We start from the raw sequence: 22,789 nt of genomic DNA, 5'->3' as shown, positions 1-22,789 counted from the left end.
TGACTAATGAAGTATCAAACTGAATATGCTGTTAATAATTGGAGGAAACACCCAGACACAGTCTATTTTAACTTCCTAAAGTTATGATTTTGCCTAGTAGGGTAGAGAATATCCATTATTTAAAACTTGCTGCTAGAAATGATTCAAGTGCCAGAACTATGTATGTGACATCTATTATGGCTACGGTTACTATTCTTTTCTTTTAAAGAAACTGAGTGTGTAGGATGACTTGGAAGCTGATGTTACTTAATTTCAATTGTATAGGTGCAATTATTATTATCAGCATCTAGAAAGCATCACACGGAGCATTGACCTTCATGCTGCATTGTTCTTACTGGATCCTCCTATCCGTGAACATTATGCCAAGTACCAATACAGCATCAAGTCATTTCTGGATGGAAAGTTTTCAAACTTCTTCATTTGGAGTTACTTAAACGTGAGGGTGTTGGGATTTTTGAGGATGCCTTCCCTATGTGGATTATTACAGTTTGATGACTGATTCTCTGCCTCAAAGAAGGTACGTTTCTTTTTCAATACTCTACAGACATTCGTTTTGGGGCTGGTGGTTATTGCCATTAGAAAACTGTCCAACTGTTGCCTGATTAAAGTGATTTATGACTATGGATTTCCTGGTTTTGAATGGCTTTTTGTAGGTTCATTTTCATTTGGAATGATGATTTGGGTACTTCTGATGAAACTTTATTAATTTCTCAACGTGTTCTTCAACATTAGTACACATAGGAATGTGGGTTATAAAGTCACTAAGGAAAGTTATGTAACAGGGTTGGGTCCAATGAGCATGTGTCCTAGTTTATTTATGATTGTGTTTTTAAATATGGCAGTGGATGTTTATATATTTGCAGGACTTTAGTGGTTTGCATTATTTTTTTTCACCTTTGGTATTCCATTTTGGTGAATAGAATCCAAAAGTGGCCCGAAAGAAATGAATTCCTATTAATGGGAGTTCCTATAAAGTACAAGTTCTATCAGAATGAATACTTAACTATGTGTAACAGTGAAGACTGTAAATTTATTTAATCTTTATAGAAAACATCAAGTTTTTATAGCATTCATGAAGCATCTTCTAGTCCTTCCTTTAAGTCCTTAGGATTCATTTTTGTTAATCTCTGTGAGGAAGCAGTTAAGAGTTCACGTAAATACTGTTGGTAATAGAAAAAAGTATTTTGATCCAGTATTGACTTTTCTTGCTTTGCAGTTACTTGCCATGGAAAGTCAGAGTTTTCTTTGTTTAAGATAGGTTGATTTGAAATGACTCAAGTTGTCGGATTTGATCCTCAAAAATGATTCAAGTTTAAGGAGGTTTAAAATCCTACAGATGGAGGATATCACTGACATGTTACTTTATTGGGAAATGTTAAGATCTGGTCAAAGATGATAATTGGGAATTGGAAATATTTTTATCCTGCTGTAAGTTGAGAAAAATATTGTGATTTGCTTTTTTCTAGTTGTATAAACTTGGACAAACTACTTCACTTTCCTGAGCTTTAATTTATTGTCTGTAAAGTGAAGGATAGGTTAAAGAAATTTGAAGAAATTGCTTGGCTTTAAGATTTTGTAATTTGTTGATTGCTCTTGTAATTAGGGTGCATCTTCTCTTGTGAGATTTGTTTTTAAATTGTTGAACAGTAGACTTAGTGACATGGGAAACTTCTTATATATTAATAATAATTATTTCATGTGAATGCTTAGCTCAGGGAGTATTAGTTCAGGAAATATATTTTTAATTTTTTTGGAAAGTATACTTTCAGGAAAGTGTGCTATATGGAAATGCCAGATTTCCTCAAATATTTTTGACAAAAGTTATCTGCTGGAGTATTTTTTTTTTTTTTTTTTTTGGAGCTGGGGGTAGAGAGTGCAGTATTGCCTCTCAGAAGGTGTTTTACCTAGAAATGTCTGAACTGAGTGTGTTTGAATTTGTTCTATTGGCCACCCAGTGTGGGGGCTCAGACATGGGCTTGGAATGAAACAGACCTGAGTTTGAACCCCAGTTCAGGCTGGGATTCACTGTGATGCACCAGCTGCGGTATTGATTTCCTTGGGTCTCAGTTTCCTCAGCTGTAAGTGGGGATCATAATACTTAACCCGTGGGGTCATTGTTGGGAATATATTTTTAAAAAGCATATACATAAGAAAAAAAACCGGAAATAGGGATAAAGATCTATAAATATAGAATAAGAGGTACTATTGTTACCTTTCACAATGAATTGGCAGTGTCTCGATACTTCCAACTTTCTCTATTGACTGTTTTATAAGTTTCAAGCCACATTAACCAAAAATATTCACTAAAATATTCAGTCCAGTTGGATAGAAGTTTTTACATATTCAATTTTTTTTCTCTAAAAATATGTTCTGTTCGCTTTCTCTATCCATTTAAGTGTGGGTTAATCCACTTCAACAACATTTATTTGTAAGTCTTATGTGTATAAGCAATTGTTGAAGGTTATGGCTTCCACTTGGAGTATGTGTTCCTTCCATTTCCTGACACAACTTTCTGTAAATTGAGATAATAGTGAGTCTCTAGAATTGGTTTACTCAGATTTTCAATGCTAACCATGATGAGTAGACTTAGTTTTAAAATTTTTGTTCATTCACTTTTCAGCTGTAATATAAAGTGATGGTTCAGTGGTTTCTGGATGAGAAATCAAGAACTCTAGTGCATTTTCTGATATTAGTTTTTATAGAATGGTCCTTACTTAAATAAAAAACTCAGTATAAACAACATGCAGAAGAATAGCATATCATTATGTAATAAAATTTAAAGTCCTGAATTTTCATTTCTTAGATCTGTAATTTAGCAAGACATATTGCCTTTTCTGACTGATGATTTACTTTGAGGAAGATTATATTCATTTGCCCTTAGGAAGTTTCTGATGGAAATGTTAAGGTATGCTTTCTCTCAGTTGTAATTCTAGTTGCCTAGAAATGATAATATAAAGGGGAAAAAGTAGAATAAATAGATACTAAAATGGGAATTTTTTTTGAGTTGGATACAAATCTGTCTGTTTGTGGACATGATCAATTTTAATCAGCAGATAGTATATCATTAGTGTAGCAGCTACTAATAAACAATTTGTAATTACGGAGTTTAAAATGATAAATTCCATTACATTTTTATATGATGTTAATTCTTAAATTATAGCTAGATATACTTAATAACTCTACAAGAAATATCAAACTTTATAGCCTTGGTTATTTGAGACTGTTAATGTGGACTAGTTCCAATTACTGAAACAAGAGCAATATACCAAGGTGTTCACGATAAACTTGCATAGTAAGAAAATCTAAATATTCAACTCTGCCTTCTAAAAATGATGACTAGAATACATACTAAGCATCTTCTAAGTAAATAAAAAGCATTTATCTCACTTTAAACTTTATAACAAGTCTAGGAGGTGATTGCCTGCGTATTTTGTTGTATTTTGAGTACTGTTTCTACTTATTTATTTGCTATGAATTTCTTTAGGTTTATTAGGTGCTCCCAAATTTCCTTTGGTTTCTTCTTTATGCCCTCACATTGGCTGATTTTTAATTAATTAATTAATTAATTAATTAATTTTTTACATTGGGTGATTTTTAAATGCCAGACATTTCTAAGAGCTTTGGTAGTATTTGTACTCATTATTGTGGAAGACACAGGCGTTTAAGAATACATTTATCAGGAACCTATGAAACCTACTTTGGCCATCTATTCTTTCCTCATTCATTCTTTTAAGCAATATTTATTTAGTGCCTTCTATGTGCCAGGCATTGTTCTAAGCCCTGAGGATACAAAAAATAAAAATCCTGCACTCTTGGATCTTTTTAAGCAGTGGCAATAAAACAGATGTTAAAAAGTGGTAACTACTGTTAAGAAAACTAAACCAGGAGAGAAAGATAGGGAATAGGGGAGGGAAGGTTACAGTTTTTGATGAGTTGGCCAAGTATGACCTCATGGTAAAGGTGACATTTGAGGAATGATTTGAAGGAAGTGAAAGAATGAGCTGTGCCATGTCAGGTAGAGGAGCATTGGGGCAGAGGCATGACAAGTGCCTGGTTGTTATAATCAAAGACAGCAAGGAGTGGGTTAACAGCTGGGTGGTGGTGGGAGGTGAGATCAGAGAGGGAATAGGAATATGGTAGGCAGATCACATGGTTCTTAAAAGACCATCATAAGGACTTTGGATTTTTCATGGCTTGGGATGAGATACCATTGAGGGGTTTTAAACAGTGATTGACCTGCTATAATTAATGTTGCAATAGGGTGAGTGGAGACCTAGAGCAGGGCAAAGGGTAGACTATTTAAAAAGCTTTCTCAGGTATTAAGAGAGGATGTCAACTTGGTACAAGTAGTATGGAGGTGTAGTGAGAAGAGGTTGAATTGTTTTTTTTTTTTAAGATTTTATTTATTCATGAGACACACACACAGAGAGGGACAGAGACATAGGCAGAGGGAGAAGCAGGCTACCTTTGGGGAGCCCAATGTGGGACTGGATCCCAGAACCCTGGGACCATGACCTGAGCCAAAGGTAGACACTCAACCACTGAGCCACCTAGGTGCCCCAAGAGGTTGAATTCTTTTTTTTTTTTAAGATCATTTATTTATTTATTCATGAGAGACACAGAGAGAGAGAGAGGGGCAGAGACACAGGCAGAGGGAGAAGCAGGTCCCATGCAGGGAGCCCGACACGGGACCCGATCCCAGGACTCTAGGATTGCGTCCTGGGCCAAAGGCAGGTGCTAAACCGCTGAGCCACCCAGGGATTCCCAAGAGGTTGAATTCTAAAGATATTTTGGTTGGAGAATTGTCTGGTGGATTGGATAAGAAGTATGAGAGAAAGAAAGGAGTCAAGTATGATTCTAAGATTTTTTGACTTGAGCACTTGAATGGACCAAATGCCAATGAACTGAGATGACGTGTGGGCTTGGTGTCAGGGAGACCAGGAGCTTAGTCTGGACACATTTAGACATATTTTTGAGCATGTAGGCAGTTTGATACACAAGTCTGTTTTTCAGGGAAGAAATCTGGAGAAGCAAATTTGTGCGTTAGATGTCATGAAGTGCCATTTAAAGCCATAATACTGGATGAGATCACCAGGGGAGTAAGTATATGAAGAAAAGAGGTACAGATTTAGGAGTGAGGAAGAAGAGAAGGGTCAAGTAAAGGATAGTGAGAAGAGCTGCCGTGGAGGTGGAAGCCCAGTGAAGAAAGTGTCTCTAGCAAGAAGGCAAGATCATCTCTGTCAAGAGCTGCTGATAGATTGAACAAGAGGACAATTGAGAATAGGGCTTCAGGTTTGGAATTTGGGAGGTCGAAGCTCAATGGTAGTCTTGGCTAGAGCAGTTTTGGTAAATGGTGAGAGATCACATCTTTTTCTCTATTTGTATGGTCTGTTACATTAACTTAAAAAAAATCTCATCTGTTCCAATTAGAATTTGTCCATACTTTATAGTTGGTAAAATGCTTTCACATGGGTCATCTTAGTGAAGTCTCATAGCAGCCTGAGGGAGATGGGATCATAATGTCTATGCTTATCTTACAGGAGAAAATATCAAGACTTAGAAGTAAAATGATTTCTCCAAAGTCCTCTAAATATATGATAGAGCTATCTTTATTTTTTTTTTATTTTTATTTAAAAAATTTTTTTTTTAAATTTTTATTTATTTGTGATAGTCACAGAGAGAGAGAGAGAATGAGGCAGAGACACAGGCAGAGGGAGAAGCAGGCTCCATGCACCGGGAGCCCGACGTGGGACTCGATCCCGGGTCTCCAGGATCGCACCCTGGGCCAAAGGCAGGCGCCAAACCGCTGAGCCACCCGGGGATCCCTAGAGCTATCTTTAAACTGCAAAACCCTTTGCCATTCACAGTAGGGGAGATAGTAATAATAAAACAAATTCCACTATAATGTGATAGAGGTGGTAATAGCAACATGTATAAAGTATTTAAATCAGAGAGAAAGTGATTATCTTTTGGGGTCAGAGAAGACTATCTCCAGTTGGGATTTAAAAGCTGCATAGCATTTTAGCATCTGGTCAAAGGGAAAGAACAGTCTAGGCTTGGGAAATGTGATGTGCAAAAACACTGAGGGATGAAACATGAGATGACAACTGGAATGCATTTGGGATGCTTAAGCTGCTCATGCTGACATGAGGAGAGTGGATGGGAAGTAGGGTGGAGTGATAGCAAGGGCTAGTTCAAGCTTGAATTGGAATATGGGTATTTATTTATTTATTTATATTGTACTTATTTATTCATAAGAGACACACACACACACACACACACACACACAGAGGCAGAGACATAGGCAGAGGGAGAAGCAGGCTCCATGTAGGAAGCCTGATGTGGGACTCGATCCCAGACCCTAGGATCATGCCCTGAGCCAAAGGCAGAGCACTCAACTGCTGAGCCACTCAGGCATCCCGAAATATGGGTTTAGTATAACAACTATTAGGTACCATCTTTTTTAAAAAAGTTTTATTTATTTAAGCAATCTCTACACCCAACATGGGGCTTGAACTCATGACCCTGAGATCAAGAGCTGCATATTCTACTGAGCCAGCCAGGAGCCCCTCAGTGCCATCTTAAATGTGCCTCATGCCATGCAAGGTAGTTATACACAACCTAGCTAGAAATGCCTGAACATATGTACATCACCACAAAAGCCCTGTCTTAGTCTGTTCTGGCTGCTGTCACTAAGTACTAAAGACTGGGTGGCTCATAAACAACAGAAACTTATTTCTGGCAGTCCTGGAAGCTTAGATATCCAAGTTAAAGGCACCAGCAGATTCAGTATCTGGTGAAAGCTGGCTTCCTGTTCATAGAAGGCTAAATTTTTGCTGTGCCCTCACATGGTGGAGGGTCAAGGGATCTCCCTGGGATCTCTTTGATAAGAACACTAATCCCATTCATGGAAGTGCCACTCACATGACCTAATCACAATCCACAGCCTGCATCTCCAAATATCATCACACTGGGGATTAGGTTTCAATGTAGGAATTTTTTTGAGGGGGGGATATAAGCATTCAGTCTATAGCATGTATATCTTCAAGATGTTATTCATCCATTAAAATTAACGATCTATGTGAATCCTATACCATGGAAGAGGATCTGGTGACTATATCTCTAGTCTGTTTCAATCAGGATGCTTTTGGCTTCAAGTAAGAAAATACTTAACCAAAAGTGGCTTAAAAAGTAAGGGTTTTTATTATTTAATTTTTCGTTTCACATTAAAGAAATTTGGAGCCGTGCTACTGTGGGACTGGCTAATTTAGCTAACTTAGCAGCTCAGCAATGCTCTGTTTCCTGGTTAGCTGAATTTTTCCTTTCGGTTATGAGCTCCTGTAGTGTCAAGTGTTATGTCTCCACTTGGGAACCTAAGATAGGAAGGGTTGAATCCTTGTCCATATATATATATACACACACACACACGCATACACACACACACACACACACACACTACCAATGCACACCATTTTTAGAACTTTATATCATGCCTGAAATATCCTCTGTGCCCATTTGCAGTCAATTTCTATTCCCCTCCCCCCTCACCATTGGTCTCTTTCTGTCTCCTATAGATTTGCCTTTTCTAGACATTTCACACTTAAATGGAATTACACAATTAGTAGTTCTTTTGTTTGGCTTCTTTCACTTACCATAAAGTTTTTTAAAAATTATTTATTTATTTTAGAGAGAGAGAGAGAGAGTGTGTGCGCATGTGAGAGCTGGGGGAGGGATAAAGGGAGAGGGAGAGAGATTTTTCAAGCATACTGAGCACAGAGCCCCACTGACCCAGGGCTCCATCTCTGGTCCCTGAGGTTATGACCTGAGCCAAAACCAAAAGTCAGATGCGTAACTGACTGAGCCACCCAGATGCCTCTTGCTTACTATAAAGTTTTCCATATTGTTGCTTGTGTCAGAAGCTTATTTCTGGGATCCCTGGGTGGCGCAGCGGTTTGGCGCCTGCCTTTGACCCAGGGCGCGATCCTGGAGACCGGGGATCGAATCCCATGTCGGGCTCCTGGTGCATGGAGCCTGCTTCTCCTTCTGCCTATGTCTCTGCCTCTCTCTCTCTCTCTGTGTGACTATCATAAAATAAAATAAAAAAAAAAAAAAGAAGCTTATTTCTTTTTATTGTTGAACAGTGTTCCATTGTATGGATATTGCACGTTTGTTTTTCCGTTCATCTGGTGTTTTTCCGTTCATCATGTGGGTGGTTTCAACTTCTTAACTATCACAAATAATGCCGCTATGTACATTTATGCATAAGGTTTTGCATGGACACAAGTTTTTATTTCTCTTGGGTAGATATGTAGGCATCAAATTGCTGTATTGTATGGCAAATTTATATTCCACTTTTTGGAAACTGCCAAACTGTCTGACCAAATAGGGGTACCATTTTACAGGTTTGAGGGTTAACCAATGAGGTATCAGAGTTCCAGTATCTCCACATCCTGGCCTTTTGTAACTTTTTAAGAAGGAGAAAACTTCCAAAGAAGTCAAGAAGCCTTCCCAGGGCAACTACAGAAGCCGATGAGAAAAACTAGTCACTAAAAAGGGGCATGGGATTATTCTGAGAGGTGTGGGTTGATCCAGGAACACCTGGGACCCAGGAGGAGGCTCATTATGCATGTCAGTGCCCAGTTTCAGAGCAGTGTGGTGGCTGGCATGTAGGTGACCATGAAACTCAGCCATATGTCTGTGTGCCAGGCTAAAGACATATTAGTGGTATAAACATACAAAGCAGAGCCAAGTGCTGTGTTTATATGACAATTATGACTGTAAAGGTAGCCACAAACTCAAACAGAAATAATACATCCTATGGCAATTCAGGTTAGTTTTCTGTTTATCAGGGTAAGAATTTCTGAAAATTCACCTGTCCAAACGAATCAGCAAACAAGCACAGCCTTGGTGAGTGACTCTGGGCAGTTGCTGAGCCCCTGCATTCCTTTCCTATGAAGTACCATGTAACTTCTTTTGGCATTTCAGTAACAGTTTTTTATAATCTTGGTTAAGTGTAAGTTAACAGCCACCGAATCCTTGGCTTAAGATATAGAAAGATATTTAGGCTATGTTAAGTGTTGGACAACTTGGCAGCCACGGAGCTAGGATGGGAAGAAAACAAAACAAAACAAAACAAAACGAAACCCAAGACTGTATTTTCATAGTCTACGTCATTCTTATATTAGTTCTTTTAAAATCTATTTTTTATTTTGAGTTTTAGCATGCAATAAGGATAGGTAAACCCATCTATGTGTAGGATGTTGATGCTGGCCTCTGTTGCAAAGTCCACAACATGTAGGACAACATGGTTATTTCAGTGGAATGATGGAATGTCAAGTGATTCATGCTTGAACGTCCCTGAAAATCTGAAAAGCAAAATAATGTTTGAAATTGATTTCTGTGACACTCTTGTTTTTATTATTATTTTTAAAGATTTTAACTTATTTATTTGAGAGAGAGAGGGGAAAGCACAGGCAGAGGAGGGGCAGAGGGAGAAGGAGAGCAGATTTTCCCCTGAGCAGGGAGCCTGAGGCAGGGCTCGATCCCAGGACCCTGAGATCATGACCTGAGCAAAACATGGACCTTTCTCTGACTGAGCACCTAGGCACCTCAACACACTCCTGCTTTAAAATTTTTTTTTTTTAAAGATTTATTTTATTTTTAATTTTTTTAAATTTTTATTTATGATAGTCACAGAGAGAGAGAGAGAGAGGCAGAGACATAGGCAGAGGGAGAAGCAGGCTCCATGCATCAGGAGCCCGACGTGGGATTTGATCCCGGGTCTCCAGGATCGCACCCTGGGTCAGAGGCAGGCGTCAAACCACTGCGCCACCCAGGGATCCCTGCTTTAAAATTTTTTAAAAATTTTCTCTCTTCAGATCTTTAAAGTAGATACCAGCTTAAATTATGATACCTAGAATTTTATAACTGTGGTCTTAATACTAATATGTTGAATTATTCGGTATCTACCTATAAGAATCCAAACAGTACTTCTCTCATACTGGGTAATTGATTCTAGAGATAGAGGCCAAGAAGAGAAATTTAAGTTTAAGTTTAATTATTGGTCTTGGTGGGTATGACATATACATCTTAAAATGTATGGTTTAGTGTCTCAGAGGAGGAATAACCATTACAGAAACCTGGGACATTTGTGCCACAGTATTTTATCTACCCTCTTTAAAAAAAAAAAAAAAAAGATTTATTTATTTGTTTATTTAAATAATCTGTACACCCCATGTGGGGCTCAACCTCACAACCCCAGGATCCAGAGTCCCATGCTCTACCGACTAAGCCAGATGGGCGTCCCGGTATCTTATACATCCTCTTATTTGATTTTCTCTCCAATCCCATGTAGCAGGTGTTAGTAACATTATCATTTTACGGGTGAAGAAATTGAGGCTCAGAGAAGTATTTAGCCCAAATAACCAAACTAGCAAATGGAACAAGGTAAATGTAAATTAATTGGAGACCAGCAATGTGAACAAGGTCAAGAGGAATATCCCCTTGAGAGATCCCATGCAACCAGATAGTTTATTTCTCATTTCATGTTGACATGATTTACTCTTTTTCTTAGAAAGGATTATGCTTATTTTTATAAAGATTTTATTTGTTTATTCATGAGAGACATAGAGAGAGAGGCAGAGACACAGGCAGAGGGAGAAGCAGGCTCCATGCAGGGAGCCCGACACGGGACTCGATCCCGGGACTCCAGGACCACACCCTGGGCTGAAGGCAGGGGCTAAACCTCTGAGCCACCCAAGATCCCCGACATGATTTACTTTTTAAAAAATTTTTTTTAAGAGGAGAGGGAGAGGTTATCCCTGGGTGGCTCAGCAGTTTAGAGCCTGCCTTCGGTCCAGGGAGTGATCCTGGAGTCCCGCATCGGGCTTCCTGCATGGAGCCTGCTTCTCCCTCTGCATGTGTCTCTGCCTCTCTCTCTCTGTCTCTCATGAATAAATAAATAAAATCTTAAAAATATAATAAAAGGAGAGGGAGAGAGCAAGAGTGAGAGAGGGGAGGAGGGGCAATGGGATGTGGGGAGAGAAGATCTTAAGCAGATTCCACACCCAACACAGAGACTGACATTGGGCTCCATCCCACAACCTTGAGATCATGACCTCAACTGAAATCAAGAGTTAGGTGCTCAAGCAACTGAGCCACCCAGGCACCCCGAGGTGATTTATTCCGCAAATACTGTTAATATATTTTGAGACCTAGACATTTAATCAGGCTTCAAGGGAGGATGGTCTGTTCTGATGTTGTTTTAAAATTCCTAAATGATTGTTTTAAAAGCGGTAGTTGAGAAGTCAGCATGATCATGAAACTAGTGGCATTCAAGAGTTTTACTTATTAGATTTTAATGGGATAGTGTCATTATTTGTAATAAATGCCCCAGAGAAGATATGTAACAATAATCCTAGAATCCCCATTCTGTAGCAAAAACAAACAAGCAAACAAACTAAACCGGTTTTTGGATCATCTGTTCATCTCATTTCTTCTTCAAGTCAGATATCCAAGGAAGAGCTTTGGGTAGGCTTGTAGTAGCTGAATCATAAACCTCACATGGAAGACTTCCCTATGGCTTCACTTTGCTTTGTCCCTGAACTTAGGCCTCTCTCTCCCTCTGCCCCTTGCCCCCATCTCCATCTTGATATATATGCAGAAGGATTTGTGCAGTGACATGCTCTTCATTCAAGACTCTCATTCCGCGCTATCTGCTTTGGTGAGCAGCTGCTCTGGATTGTAATGAGCCTCTTGGGAGATTTCTTGTCCTTTTCCATGGGGCCTAGATCTGAAGTAGGCCCAAGTGACTGTTCCATGCTTTCCTTCCCCATCCCAGGATTCAATCTTACTAGTTTTCTGGATATTACAGCTCCATTAGAGGGAATAGGATGTCTTCTCTAAAAGCCTGTAGCAGAATGAGGCCAAGCTACACATGCTCTGCTTGCTTTCTCTTGGGTCTGGGTACACCCTGCTTGAACAAGGCCTTCTGCTGGTATGGGTTTGGGAGGCTTCTTGAGCCCCTGCTTTTCCAGCCTGCCTTGGAAGGAAGAAGAGAACTTGAATCTCCCTCAATACTGCACACCAGCAGGTCCATTGCCTATGCTTTTTTGTTGCTTTCATTTTATGTGAGGCTCATTTTGGACTGGACCTACATTTCCACAGCTCCTATTTAGGTTGGAAAGTGAACCTTAGGGAGTGAACTAAGCTATTAGAGAGAAAAACTGAGAACGCTGTCATCTCTTTTCATTGGGATACAATAAGATGTCGAAGAAAGAAGTTGTCTAAAAACTGAGAACACCCGAAGGTGGGCAGTTCTTGGCTCTCTGGCTCCGTGTGGTCACCCTGTGTTCCTACGTCTCTTTCTGTCTACCTGGCTCCCACCACAATGCCATGTACTTGCTTTGTGGTTTTCCATCTGGATTGCCGGGGTTTGTGTGTTCTTAGGCTTCCAAAGCCAGTGATGAGTTTAGGGAGTGCTGGCTTATTAGATCACCTCTGGAACTTAGCAGTTAACCCAGGCACTCAGAAAAGGGGCATGGAGTCTCCAGCCTCTTGTGGTCCCCATGCTATTTTCTGACTCCTAAGCTTTGCATCAGTTTGTCATTATTTAACTACTGATTCAACTTAGTTATCCAAATTCAGGGACTTGATGTACAAATTCAAATGGTTTATCTTTGCATATCCTGGTCTTTGGTGTCCCTGGTGGTTTTGTCACTGGCCTTAATTGAGCCTAGTCCTACCTACCCTGCTATTATTTCTTGTCCTTGCTTCTCATCTTTGTATCTCAGCCCTCCTGTTCTTATGGAATAATCTTCGATAATGACATGTTGCTAAAAAAAAAAAAAAAAAAAAGTCCTACAACTTATTTTTAAAATCAGAACTCTCCATTTGGTGTTATCCTGTCTGCTCTTCTCTCCAGGGCATTGCATTAAGATACTGACATTCCAGAAGTTCAGTGAAATACAGAGCCTCTCAGTCATCTAAAGAGAATGAAGTTGGGCTGAGTACCATGTTTATCAAATGTATTTTAGTGTTTTGATTCTTTGAAAACTGGTGATGGCTGAATAATATATGTGGTGGTGATTCTTTATGAACCAGACTATTTGATGAATCCACATAAGGAACTGTAACAAAGCAGCTGAAATAGGTTAGCTTTGCCTGGAGACCCTTTGGAGTGATGAATAATAGTAGGGCATTTTGTTTTGAACAAAATGCTTAAACCCAGAATGAACAATATTTAATTCTTTTTTCTTTTTTTTTTGAGAGAGAGAAAGGAAAAGAGAGAGAGAGAGCATGAGTGGGAAGGGAGGGGCAGAACAAGAGAGAGAATCTCAAGCAGGCTCTACACCCAGAGCAGAGCCTGACGTAGTGCTCGATTTCATGACCCTGAGATCATGACCTGAGACAAAATAAAGAATTGGGCACTTAACTAACTGATCCACCCAGGCACCTAGGAATATTTAATTCTGAGCCTAATTTACAAGCACTTGTTGATTGAAATGCTGTTGCTTGTTGATTGGATGTCTCATGGTATACATTTTTGTACCTTTTGAACTTAAACTATGTGACCACATTTTACCCAGGCTAAACAGGAAGATGAAACAAAAGAAGAGGAGGGAGGGAGAGAGGAAAGAAACTATTAATTACAGAGGTGAATAGGTCAATTAAGTAATATTATCAAGTCGTATGCTTATCTAAAGTACTTTGTGAAGCTCTTGGGATATAAAAGTATACAGTTAAAGGAACTATTCAGAGATGCCTATATGCTGGTCTTCAGGGAAATGATCTTTAAACCTGTCAACAACCCCATAAAGTAGGCACTGTTATCTACTTTTTACAAGTGAGGAAGTGGAAGCTGTTAATGTAGAGCAGGAGGTTGGACGCATGTGTCTGAATGCAAACACTGTGCCACTGTGCCCATTTTAGTCACCTTGGGCTGTTTTAACAGAAGAGTGCAGAGCAAGTGGCTTCAACAACAGACATTTATTCCTCTCAGTTCTGGAGGCTGGGAAGCCCAATATCAAGGGGTAAGCAGGTTCAGTGTCTGATAAGGGCTGTCTTCCTGGTATGCAGATCACTGCCTTCTTGCTGCATCCTTGCAGAGAGAAAAAGAGCTCTGGTCTCTTCACCCCCCTTCTAAGGGCACTAGTGCCATCATGGGGGCCCCATCCTCATTCAAACTCAATTGAATCATCATTCAAACTCAATTACCTCCCAAGGCCCTTACCCTCAAATACATCACATTGGAGATTAGGACCTCAATTTGGATGGATTCGGAGGGGGGAGACACAAGCATGCAGTTCATAGCACTTCCTCTTAAACCAACATGTATTATAAGGGATCTGTAAATATTCTCCAGCATCAGCTCACCAGCAGAACCGGCTTTGAACAAAGTTGTCATATAGGGGAAATGTGATGGCTAGTATTTATAGTTCCCACCTTCTCAATTGCCTTCTCCTTTGCTGTATTCCATTCTTCCTTTTTTTTTTTTTTTTTTTAATTCCATTCTTCCTTTTGTCATCTTTCCTTTTCTTGTTCATCTGGAGCAGTTAGGTCTCTCAGGATGTTATTTCATCTATCCATTTACAAAGCATCTACCTTGCAGCCCCTCATTTAAATATCACTGATACCTATTGTGGGTCGGGCCTGGACTAAATGCTGGGGATAGAAAGTTAAGCAAAGCGGGACATGGTTTCTGCCATCATACAGCCTAACGGGAAGAGAGGTGTCTATGTTGTATAAAGTACATCTGGGGAACTTGACACACCATGTGTATATCCCTTACTAAATGCCCTAATATGTCTGGTGGTTCAAATTTTGCTTTCTTAAAAAAAAATGACTTTTTGAACTTAACTTTCTATGGAATCATGATTTCCCTGTTTTTTTTTTTAATTTTGTTTGTGTTTTTTAGTTTTTTTTTTTTAATTTTTATTTATTTATGATAGTTAGAGAGAGAGAGAGGGAGGCAGAGACACACGCAGAGGGAGAAGCAGGCTCCATGCACCAGGAGCCCGATGTGGGATTCGATCCCCGGTCTCCGGGATCACGCCCTGGGCCAAAGGCAGGCGCCAAACTGCTGCGCCACCCAGGGATCCCTGTTTTTGTTTTTTAAATTCACAGAATATTCATTAACACAACTCCACAGAATTAATCTTTTGACAAACATACATTTTGGAAATAATGACTGAAGTTTGTTTTATGAAAACTCAGTAACTTGACCATTTAATGCATAAACCACTACAAAATAGGATTTCAGTTGAATTGAACTGAATTCTGGTTGCAAATGTGCAGTTTAGTCCATAGGAGCAATGTGGGGAATTTTAGGCACAGTGACATGTCCTATTGGGCAATAATTTGGAGCAAGTTTCCTGTGTCTCTCAGGGGGTATCAAAGGTAGTTGCTCACTATAGCTCTGAAAAGACTGACCCCAAGACATGACTTCAACAAAAACAGAAACAAAAAGACTATGTAAGATCATAATGGAGTAGAATAAAAATGTGAAGGAGTGCAGTAGAAGAAAGATGATGCAAATAGGAGATCATTAAGAGCATCTAGAATGGAAAACCTGGGTGGCAGCCCTGGTGGCTGCAGCGGTTTAGTACCCCCTGCAGCCTGGGGTGTGATCCTGGAGACCAGAGATTGAGTCCCACATCCGGCTCCCAGCATGGAGCCTATTTCTCCCTCTGCCTGTGTCTCTGCCTCTCTCTCTCTCTCTCTCTCAAATAAATAAATAAAAACGTTTAAAAAAAAAAAAAAGGAAAACCTGGGTGGCTCGGTAGTTGAGCACCTGCCTTCGGCCCAGGGCATGATCCTGGAGTCCCTGGATTGAGTCCCACATTGGGCTCCTAGTGGGGAGCCTGCTTCTCCCTCTGCCTGTCTCTGCCTCTCTCTGTGTCTCTCATGAATAAATAAATAAAATCTTAAAGAGCATCTAGAATGGCTAAGTACTTAGATCCTTCTGAAGCTCTAGGATCATTTGAGAACATCTGAGAGAAGAGAAGCAGAGCTTCATTCAGGCCTAGGAGAACCATCCTAGTTTAGTTAGGCAACACGCACTGCATTCTCTGAAACTTGGGCAGAAGCTTTTCTGACACCCCACCATTTTGCCCCTACCTATGCTTAAGTTTGCAGTCATTTCAGCTTGATTCCGCAGAGGCTAGGTAGCTCTGGCTGGATAATGCCCCCACCCCACTCCTCCATGCCTTGCATGAGAGGAAATCCTGATACTTGGAAACTGTAGACATTATCCCATAAGGAAAATGATCTCTGCAGATGAAATTAAGTTAGGGATCTTGACATGGGGAGATTTTCCCGGGTTATCTGAGTGGCCCTAAATGCAATCGTAAGTGTCCCTAGAGGAAACAGGCAGAAGGAGATGTCTCCGCAGAGCAAGCAGAGCAAAAGGTGATACGAAGGGCAGAGATTGGAGTAATGTGGCCAAATGCTGAGGAATGCCAGCAGCCACCGTTAAGCTAGAAGAGACAAGGAATGGATTCTCCAGAGCCTCCAAACAGAGCACAGCACTGTCAACACCTTGATTTTGGATATCTGACCTCCAGAACCATGCGAGAATATTTCTGTTGTTTTCAGCCCTGGTGATTTGTTAAAGCAGCCCTAGGACATGAATAGGGGTTGCAGACTCCGAGGACGGGCAAAGTACTTGGCTTCTGTCCAGCATGCAAGTTCTGACCTTTGCAGACACTCAAACGCTTGAGTACTTGGACCGACTTCTTCATTGGTTCAGGACCTGAAGATCTTTATTTATTTACTTATTAAGATTTTTTTTTTAATTTATTGGTGAGAGACACAGAGAGAGGAGCAGAGACACACGCAGGGGAAGAAGCAGACTCCCTGTGGGGAGCCCAATGCAGGACTTGATTCCAGGACCCCGGCATCACTCTCTGAACCTTCAAGGCAGACGCTCATCTGCTGAGCCACCCAGGTGCCCCTGAAGATCTGTATTTAAATTCAGGGCCTGAAGATCTTTATTTAAAATTTCATTGGATGGGAAGTGAGACCAGCAAGATCTGATTTGCAAAAGAAGAAATGAATGCCCCTAAGGCTTAGTCTCTTATGAGTTTATTGCATCTGAAGTTGGATTTACACCACCTTTTAGTGTAGCAATTCCTTTGCTATGCTGCAGTATTAATAATACCACCAAGGAGACTTCATCTAGCAGAACAAGAAAAGCGAGTCATTCCAGGCAATGGTTTGACGTCTTAATTAAATACTACCTTGGTGCCTGCTTTCTCTTCTTTTGCACTGACAATATCAAAATGACAGTGGCCTGGGATTTCTAGATCAAACACAAAATGCCTTCTGCTCAAATCTTCCATGAAATGCAATTTGGAACTTAGGAGCTTGGTTCTTACTTACTCAAGCAGAACCCCAGTGTATTTATTTACTGGGACTTTGGCTGAATGGGAACTGCATGATCATGTTCTTGGGGAAATATACAAAGTTTGTTTTTACGCATAGGGAGGCTGCAGAAAAAATCTGGACTCTCAGCTCAGTAGACTGGCTTGGTGCTGAACATTAGCCTTTCCAGCAGTATGACATTTCTTATAAGATTTCTTATAGGCATTTTGCTTTTGTCCTGTTGAGAGACAAGGTCTTCTCTAAACTATTCCTCTACAATCTCAGTTATGTTGTAAAGCCACATAGGAGTTAAAATAAATCGCTAGAACATTTTGCCAAATATTCTTAAACTAATGGCAAAGGAAAGGCAAATTGTACAGCATGCAGCAATGTAGTTAATGTGTTGATGATTTTGTTTTTGCTGTTGCCTCCCCCCCCCCCTCTTTTTTTTTAAAGAAATCTCTATGCACAGCATAGGGCTCAAATTAACCACCCAGAGATCTGGAGTTGCATGCTCCCATGACTGAGCCAGTCCGGCTCCCCGGTAGTGGTTTTGTTAGATTTATTGTGAGATTTATTTTTCTTAAGCATTGGCCAATGCCATATAGAAATAAGATTACGCTACTACTTTTGCAAGATTTAGTCACTCTCATTGTTTTTAGTGATAAAGTCTTGCAGATATTTGCATAATTATCTTATCTTCTGATTAAGGTTGAAATTAACATTAGAAAGTTTTAGCTTTAAGTTAACTCACCTGGAGCGCCTGGCTGGCTCTGTCAATAGAGTGTGCAATGCTTGATCTTGAGGTTGTGAGTTTGAGCCCCAGGTTGAGTGTATTGGTTACTTAAAATAAAATAAAACAATAACAAAAAAGTTAACCCACCTCACATGTCCAATTAATTCCTTGGATTGTTATTGGTACTCCTGTCACTTGTCATACTTGTCTAAGTCTACTTGAAATATGCTATTTAGTTTTTACTACTAATAGCTACAGACTAATAATAATTACTAAAGTATCAGCTATTGTGACTGGGACCTTGTGTGAAAGGTTCCTTATGAAATTCCCTAGAGACAGGCTCATGTATGATACCTTACAATATGTTGTATTATTTTGCCTGGGATATAGCAGTTGCTCAATAAATAATTATTTTACTAAATGAAATAATGATTCAATAGTGATGAAAATCCACAAATTTTGGCATCAGCAAAGCCTTAACTAGTATTTTCAGTGTCCAGGGCTCACAGATGAACCTTGCAACTGATGTGGTGAAGATGAGCATAGAAGAATATTCTTTTTTTTTTTTTTTAAGATTTTCTTTATTTATTCATGAGAGACACACAGAGAGAGAGGCAGAGACACAGGCAGATGGAGAAGCAGACTCCATGCAAGGAGCCCAACGTGGGACTCCATCCCAGGTCTCCAGGATCATGCCCTGGGCTGAAGGCGGCGCTAAACTGCTGAGCCACCCAGGCTGCCCCGTAGAAGAATATTCTTAGCAGTTTATCCAGTGCTGTTCAAGAAAACTATAATGTGAGCCACGAATATGAGCTCACACATGTGGTTTGAAATTTTCCAGTAGCCACATTACAAAAGGAAAAAGAAACAAATGAATGAAATGATTTTTAGCAATATATTTTGTTTGACTCACTATATTAAAAATATGACTTCAACGTGTAATCAAAATAAAAATTTCTTAATGAGATATTTTATATTCTTTGGTTTTTAAATTCTTATATGTATTTTGTACTTCCAGTACATCTCAATTTGGCCTAGCCTCATTTTAAGTGCTCAAAAGCCACATATGGCTAGTGGCTACCATATTGGGTAGTGCATGTTTATACCATCTGGAGGCTCCTATTTTAAGCAATTATTCTTGCTAACTAGATGTAAAATTTGGATTTCATAAGTTATTGAGTGGGATGCATGTATAGTCCTGTACTGATACAAAAGTTGTATCAGCTGTGCAACCCAAACAGAATTTACCACAAAACTCCACATCATTTAGAGCTTTTGTAAAGTATGTAATTTCCTCTTAAGTTTTAGGGTCCATGACCAAGCTTCCATTGCTGTGAGACTCAGATTTTCTCTTGTGCTCTTATGGGGCAAGTTACTTAGCTTTCCTTAAACCTCTGTTTTCTCTTCCGTAGGATGGGGATAATATTTGCCTCAAGGTGTAGCCATAGCATTTGCAGAGGTTTTAAGGCTGAAGCCTTGAGTACTCATTGTTAAATGGCATAGTTTATATTTTTTTCTTTTACACACAGAACTCCAGAAAAAAAAAATGGGTGACTTCTTCCCTATATTTGCTAATCTTTTTGTAATAGTTTTTTCCAAACTCAGCTCCTCATTGTGGCAAAGACTTGATTTGATTTTTGATGAAAATAAGGTGATTGACACTTTGCTTAAATGGGTTCCACATGGGCTGCTCCAGGTTCTCTCCTGTACAGGGGGCTGTGCAGGATACCAAGAAGCACAAGACTGGCATTTACAGGTGAAGAAACTCAAGGGACCCTTTGTTAAAGTTTCTCTAAGTATTGAACTGAATTTGGAGACTCCATTAATGCATTTCTATTAAATATACCAGTATCAAGTCCAAATCTATTATCTAATGGGGAAAGGTGATCACGATGGAGAATTAATTACATATATACCTAGACTGTTCATTCTATGTAAAGCCTATTTCTCCCTCGGCTCTTTTTTGATTTTAGGGGGATAAATGGAATTTAGGACAGGAAATTGTTTTTAGCCATTGTTTGTTTCCCTTGCTTTGTGTAGGGGTGAAACAAATAATAAGAAATGACTTGGAGGTAGTAGCTAAAATTTCTTTTAGTATTCTACCAAAGCTCATATAAGCTTAGTCAAATAGTTTTTTGCCTGTTTTTTTCCTCCCCCTGTTTTTAAATGATGTAAATATGTCTGGAGTATTGCACTCACTGGGCACTTCCTAAGAATTTTTGCATAACTTCAGTCTCTTTATAATGTAATTGTCATTCTAAGTAAGGTGATCTTCATGATAAAGGGTAGGTGGCCACTGGTTACCTGTTCTTGGCTATCAGTTGTGGGTTTGCTATTGCTTTCATCAATAGTTAATGAGTGTTCTGATCCTCCTTCAACTGTTGTGGAAAAACACTTATCAAGGGAAGAATTTATAATTTCAACAACACTTGAGACAAACGTCTGACTGGTTTAGGGAGAATAGTATGACTTTTGAGGCTGGTGTTAAGATTCTTCTTCTTCTTTTTTTTTTTTTTTTTTTTTCTTCTTTTTTTTTAAGATTTTTATTTATTCATGAGAGGCACAGAGAGAGGCAGACATAGCAGACATAGGCAGAGGGAGAAGTAGGCTCCCTGCAGGGAGCCCAGTGTGGGACTTGATCCCAGGGCCAGGTTCATGCCCTGAGCCAAAGGCAGATGCTCAGCCACTGAGCCACTCAGGTGCCCCAAGATTCTTCTATTTTTAATTAAAAGAAAAAAATATTTGGTTAGTATTAAACCTTCCCACACACAGCTGGACTTTGGAAAAGAATTATTAATTCCACAGTTGAAAACAGAGCTCTAAAATGTCTTAGTAAAAGCAACATACCTTTGCTAAATTTATTGAGTGAGCATAATAAAAACACAGGCATTTTTTGCTTCTCATATTTTTTTTTTTTATTTTTATTTATTTATGATAGTCACACAGAGAGAGAGAGAGAGAGAGGCAGAGACATAGGCAGAAGGAGAAGCAGGCTCCATGCACCGGGAGCCCGACGTGGGATTCGATCCCGGGTCTCCAGGATCGCGCCCTGGGCCAAAGGCAAGCGCCAAACCGCTGCGCCACCCAGGGATCCCTGCTTCTCATATTTACGTGAATTGAAAAAATATCCAAAACTGGCCCTGTATTTTATTTTTTAAAGATTTTTTTTAAGTTTATTTTTTGAAGCAATCTCTATACCCAATGTGGATCTTGAACTTACAACCCCAAGATCAAGAATACTATGCTCAGAGGGGCAGCCCCTGTGGCTCAGAGGTTTAGCGCCGCCTTCAGCCCAGGGCCTGATCCTGGGGACCCAGGACTGAGTCCCACATCGGGCTCCCTGCGAGGAGCCTGTTCTGTCTCTGTGTCTCTCATGAATAAATAAATAAAATCTTAAAAAAAAAAAAAAAAGAATCCCATGCTGGGGACACCTGAGTGGCTCAGCGGTTGAGCATCTGCCTTCAGCTCAGGGCATGATTCTGGGGTCCCGGGATCGAGTCCCACATCAGGCTCCCTGTGAGACTCCTGCTTCTCCCTCTGCCTGTGTCTCTGCCTCTTTCTCTCTGTGTCTCTCATGAATAATAAATTGTAAAAAAATATTTAAAAAAAATGAATCCCATGCTCTGCCAAATGAGCCAACCCTTGTGTTTTTATGTTGCACAACATGGGTAACTTTAATTGAAATAGACATTGAAATGGAGAAAGTGGAGCAACTGTTAACTTTCTTTTAAAATCTTACTATTAAAATATTTGGGTGCGTACAGATCACTATGAACGTAATGGTTTCCCTTTCTCTGAATCACTGGTTGTAAAAACCATGCATTTGGCTTATTTTAGAATAGGTGAAACTTGGCAAGCCTAATATATTTTCTTTGGTGGGGGTCAACATGATGTTCCCTTTTGCTATGAGGTCAAGGGTATTTGCCTCTTTGATCTTTTCTTTGACACAGCTCACCTTGCTGGAAATGTTGAAAACTCTTCTCTGAGAGAGAATAAATTATGTCTGGTTTTACACTACACCTTATCTGTGTAGAATGGTCAGAGAAAGGGGGTCATTTCTGCAGAACTTCTAGAAAAAGTTGCATCCCTGTGGTGTTGAAGGGGTGCACGAGATGGGTGCATATTTTCCCTCCTGTGGAAATAAGATAATCACTCTGCAGTTTTCCTGTGAGTCAGGAAGCAGTTACCAAGCTATAGATATCACAACCAGCTTAAGAAAAATGAGGTAGTTTATTTCGGGGGGGCGGTGTGTGTGTGTGTGTGTGTGTGTGGGTAGTGCGGGGAAGAAGATGAAAGGAGCTGGTGACTTAAAAGTAGAAATATTTGTTTTTCTGGATCTACACCCAAATCTGGTTTTCCCGTTATTTTGTTTGTAAAGAAACCTAATGGGTGGAAACCACCTCTTCATCTTGTGATTGTGCTATTTATTTATAGACAGGGAAGGAGAGGGGACGAGGGCAGAGGGAGAGAGACAATCTCAAGCAGGCTCCACACCCAGTGTGGTGCCCGACATGGGACTCAGTCCTAGAACCCTGAGATCAGGACCTGAGCTGAAATCAAGAGTCAGAATTTTAACCACCGACTGAGCCACCTAAACCGCCACCACCGACTACCTAAACCCAGGTACCCCATGATTGTACTTTTAAAAACTTTTGCTTCCGTTGTATAATGACAGTGATTAGGAACACAGCA

General features: G+C 39.9%; 1 protein-coding gene across 18 annotated transcripts in view; it reads left to right on the top strand.

Annotated features, from left to right (window-relative positions):
• LOC140626332 (uncharacterized) overlaps positions 1–22,789 on the top strand; it is a 591,342-nt gene that overhangs the window by 1,667 nt on the left and 566,886 nt on the right. For all 18 annotated transcript variants that reach the window (XR_012025526.1, XR_012025519.1, XR_012025521.1 and 15 more), the window contains exon 2: positions 265–517. Coding sequence is in view for 8 of the 18 variants with exons in the window: in XM_072814043.1 (XP_072670144.1) it covers positions 492–517 (26 nt within the window). In the remaining 10 variants the exon portion in view is untranslated. The remainder of the gene's footprint in view (positions 1–264; positions 518–22,789) is intronic.

Source organism: Canis lupus, chromosome 37, assembly GCF_048164855.1.
Source record: "Canis lupus baileyi chromosome 37, mCanLup2.hap1, whole genome shotgun sequence".
NCBI classification, from domain to species: Eukaryota; Metazoa; Chordata; class Mammalia; order Carnivora; family Canidae; genus Canis; species Canis lupus.
This window is presented reverse-complemented; position numbering and strand designations above follow the sequence as displayed.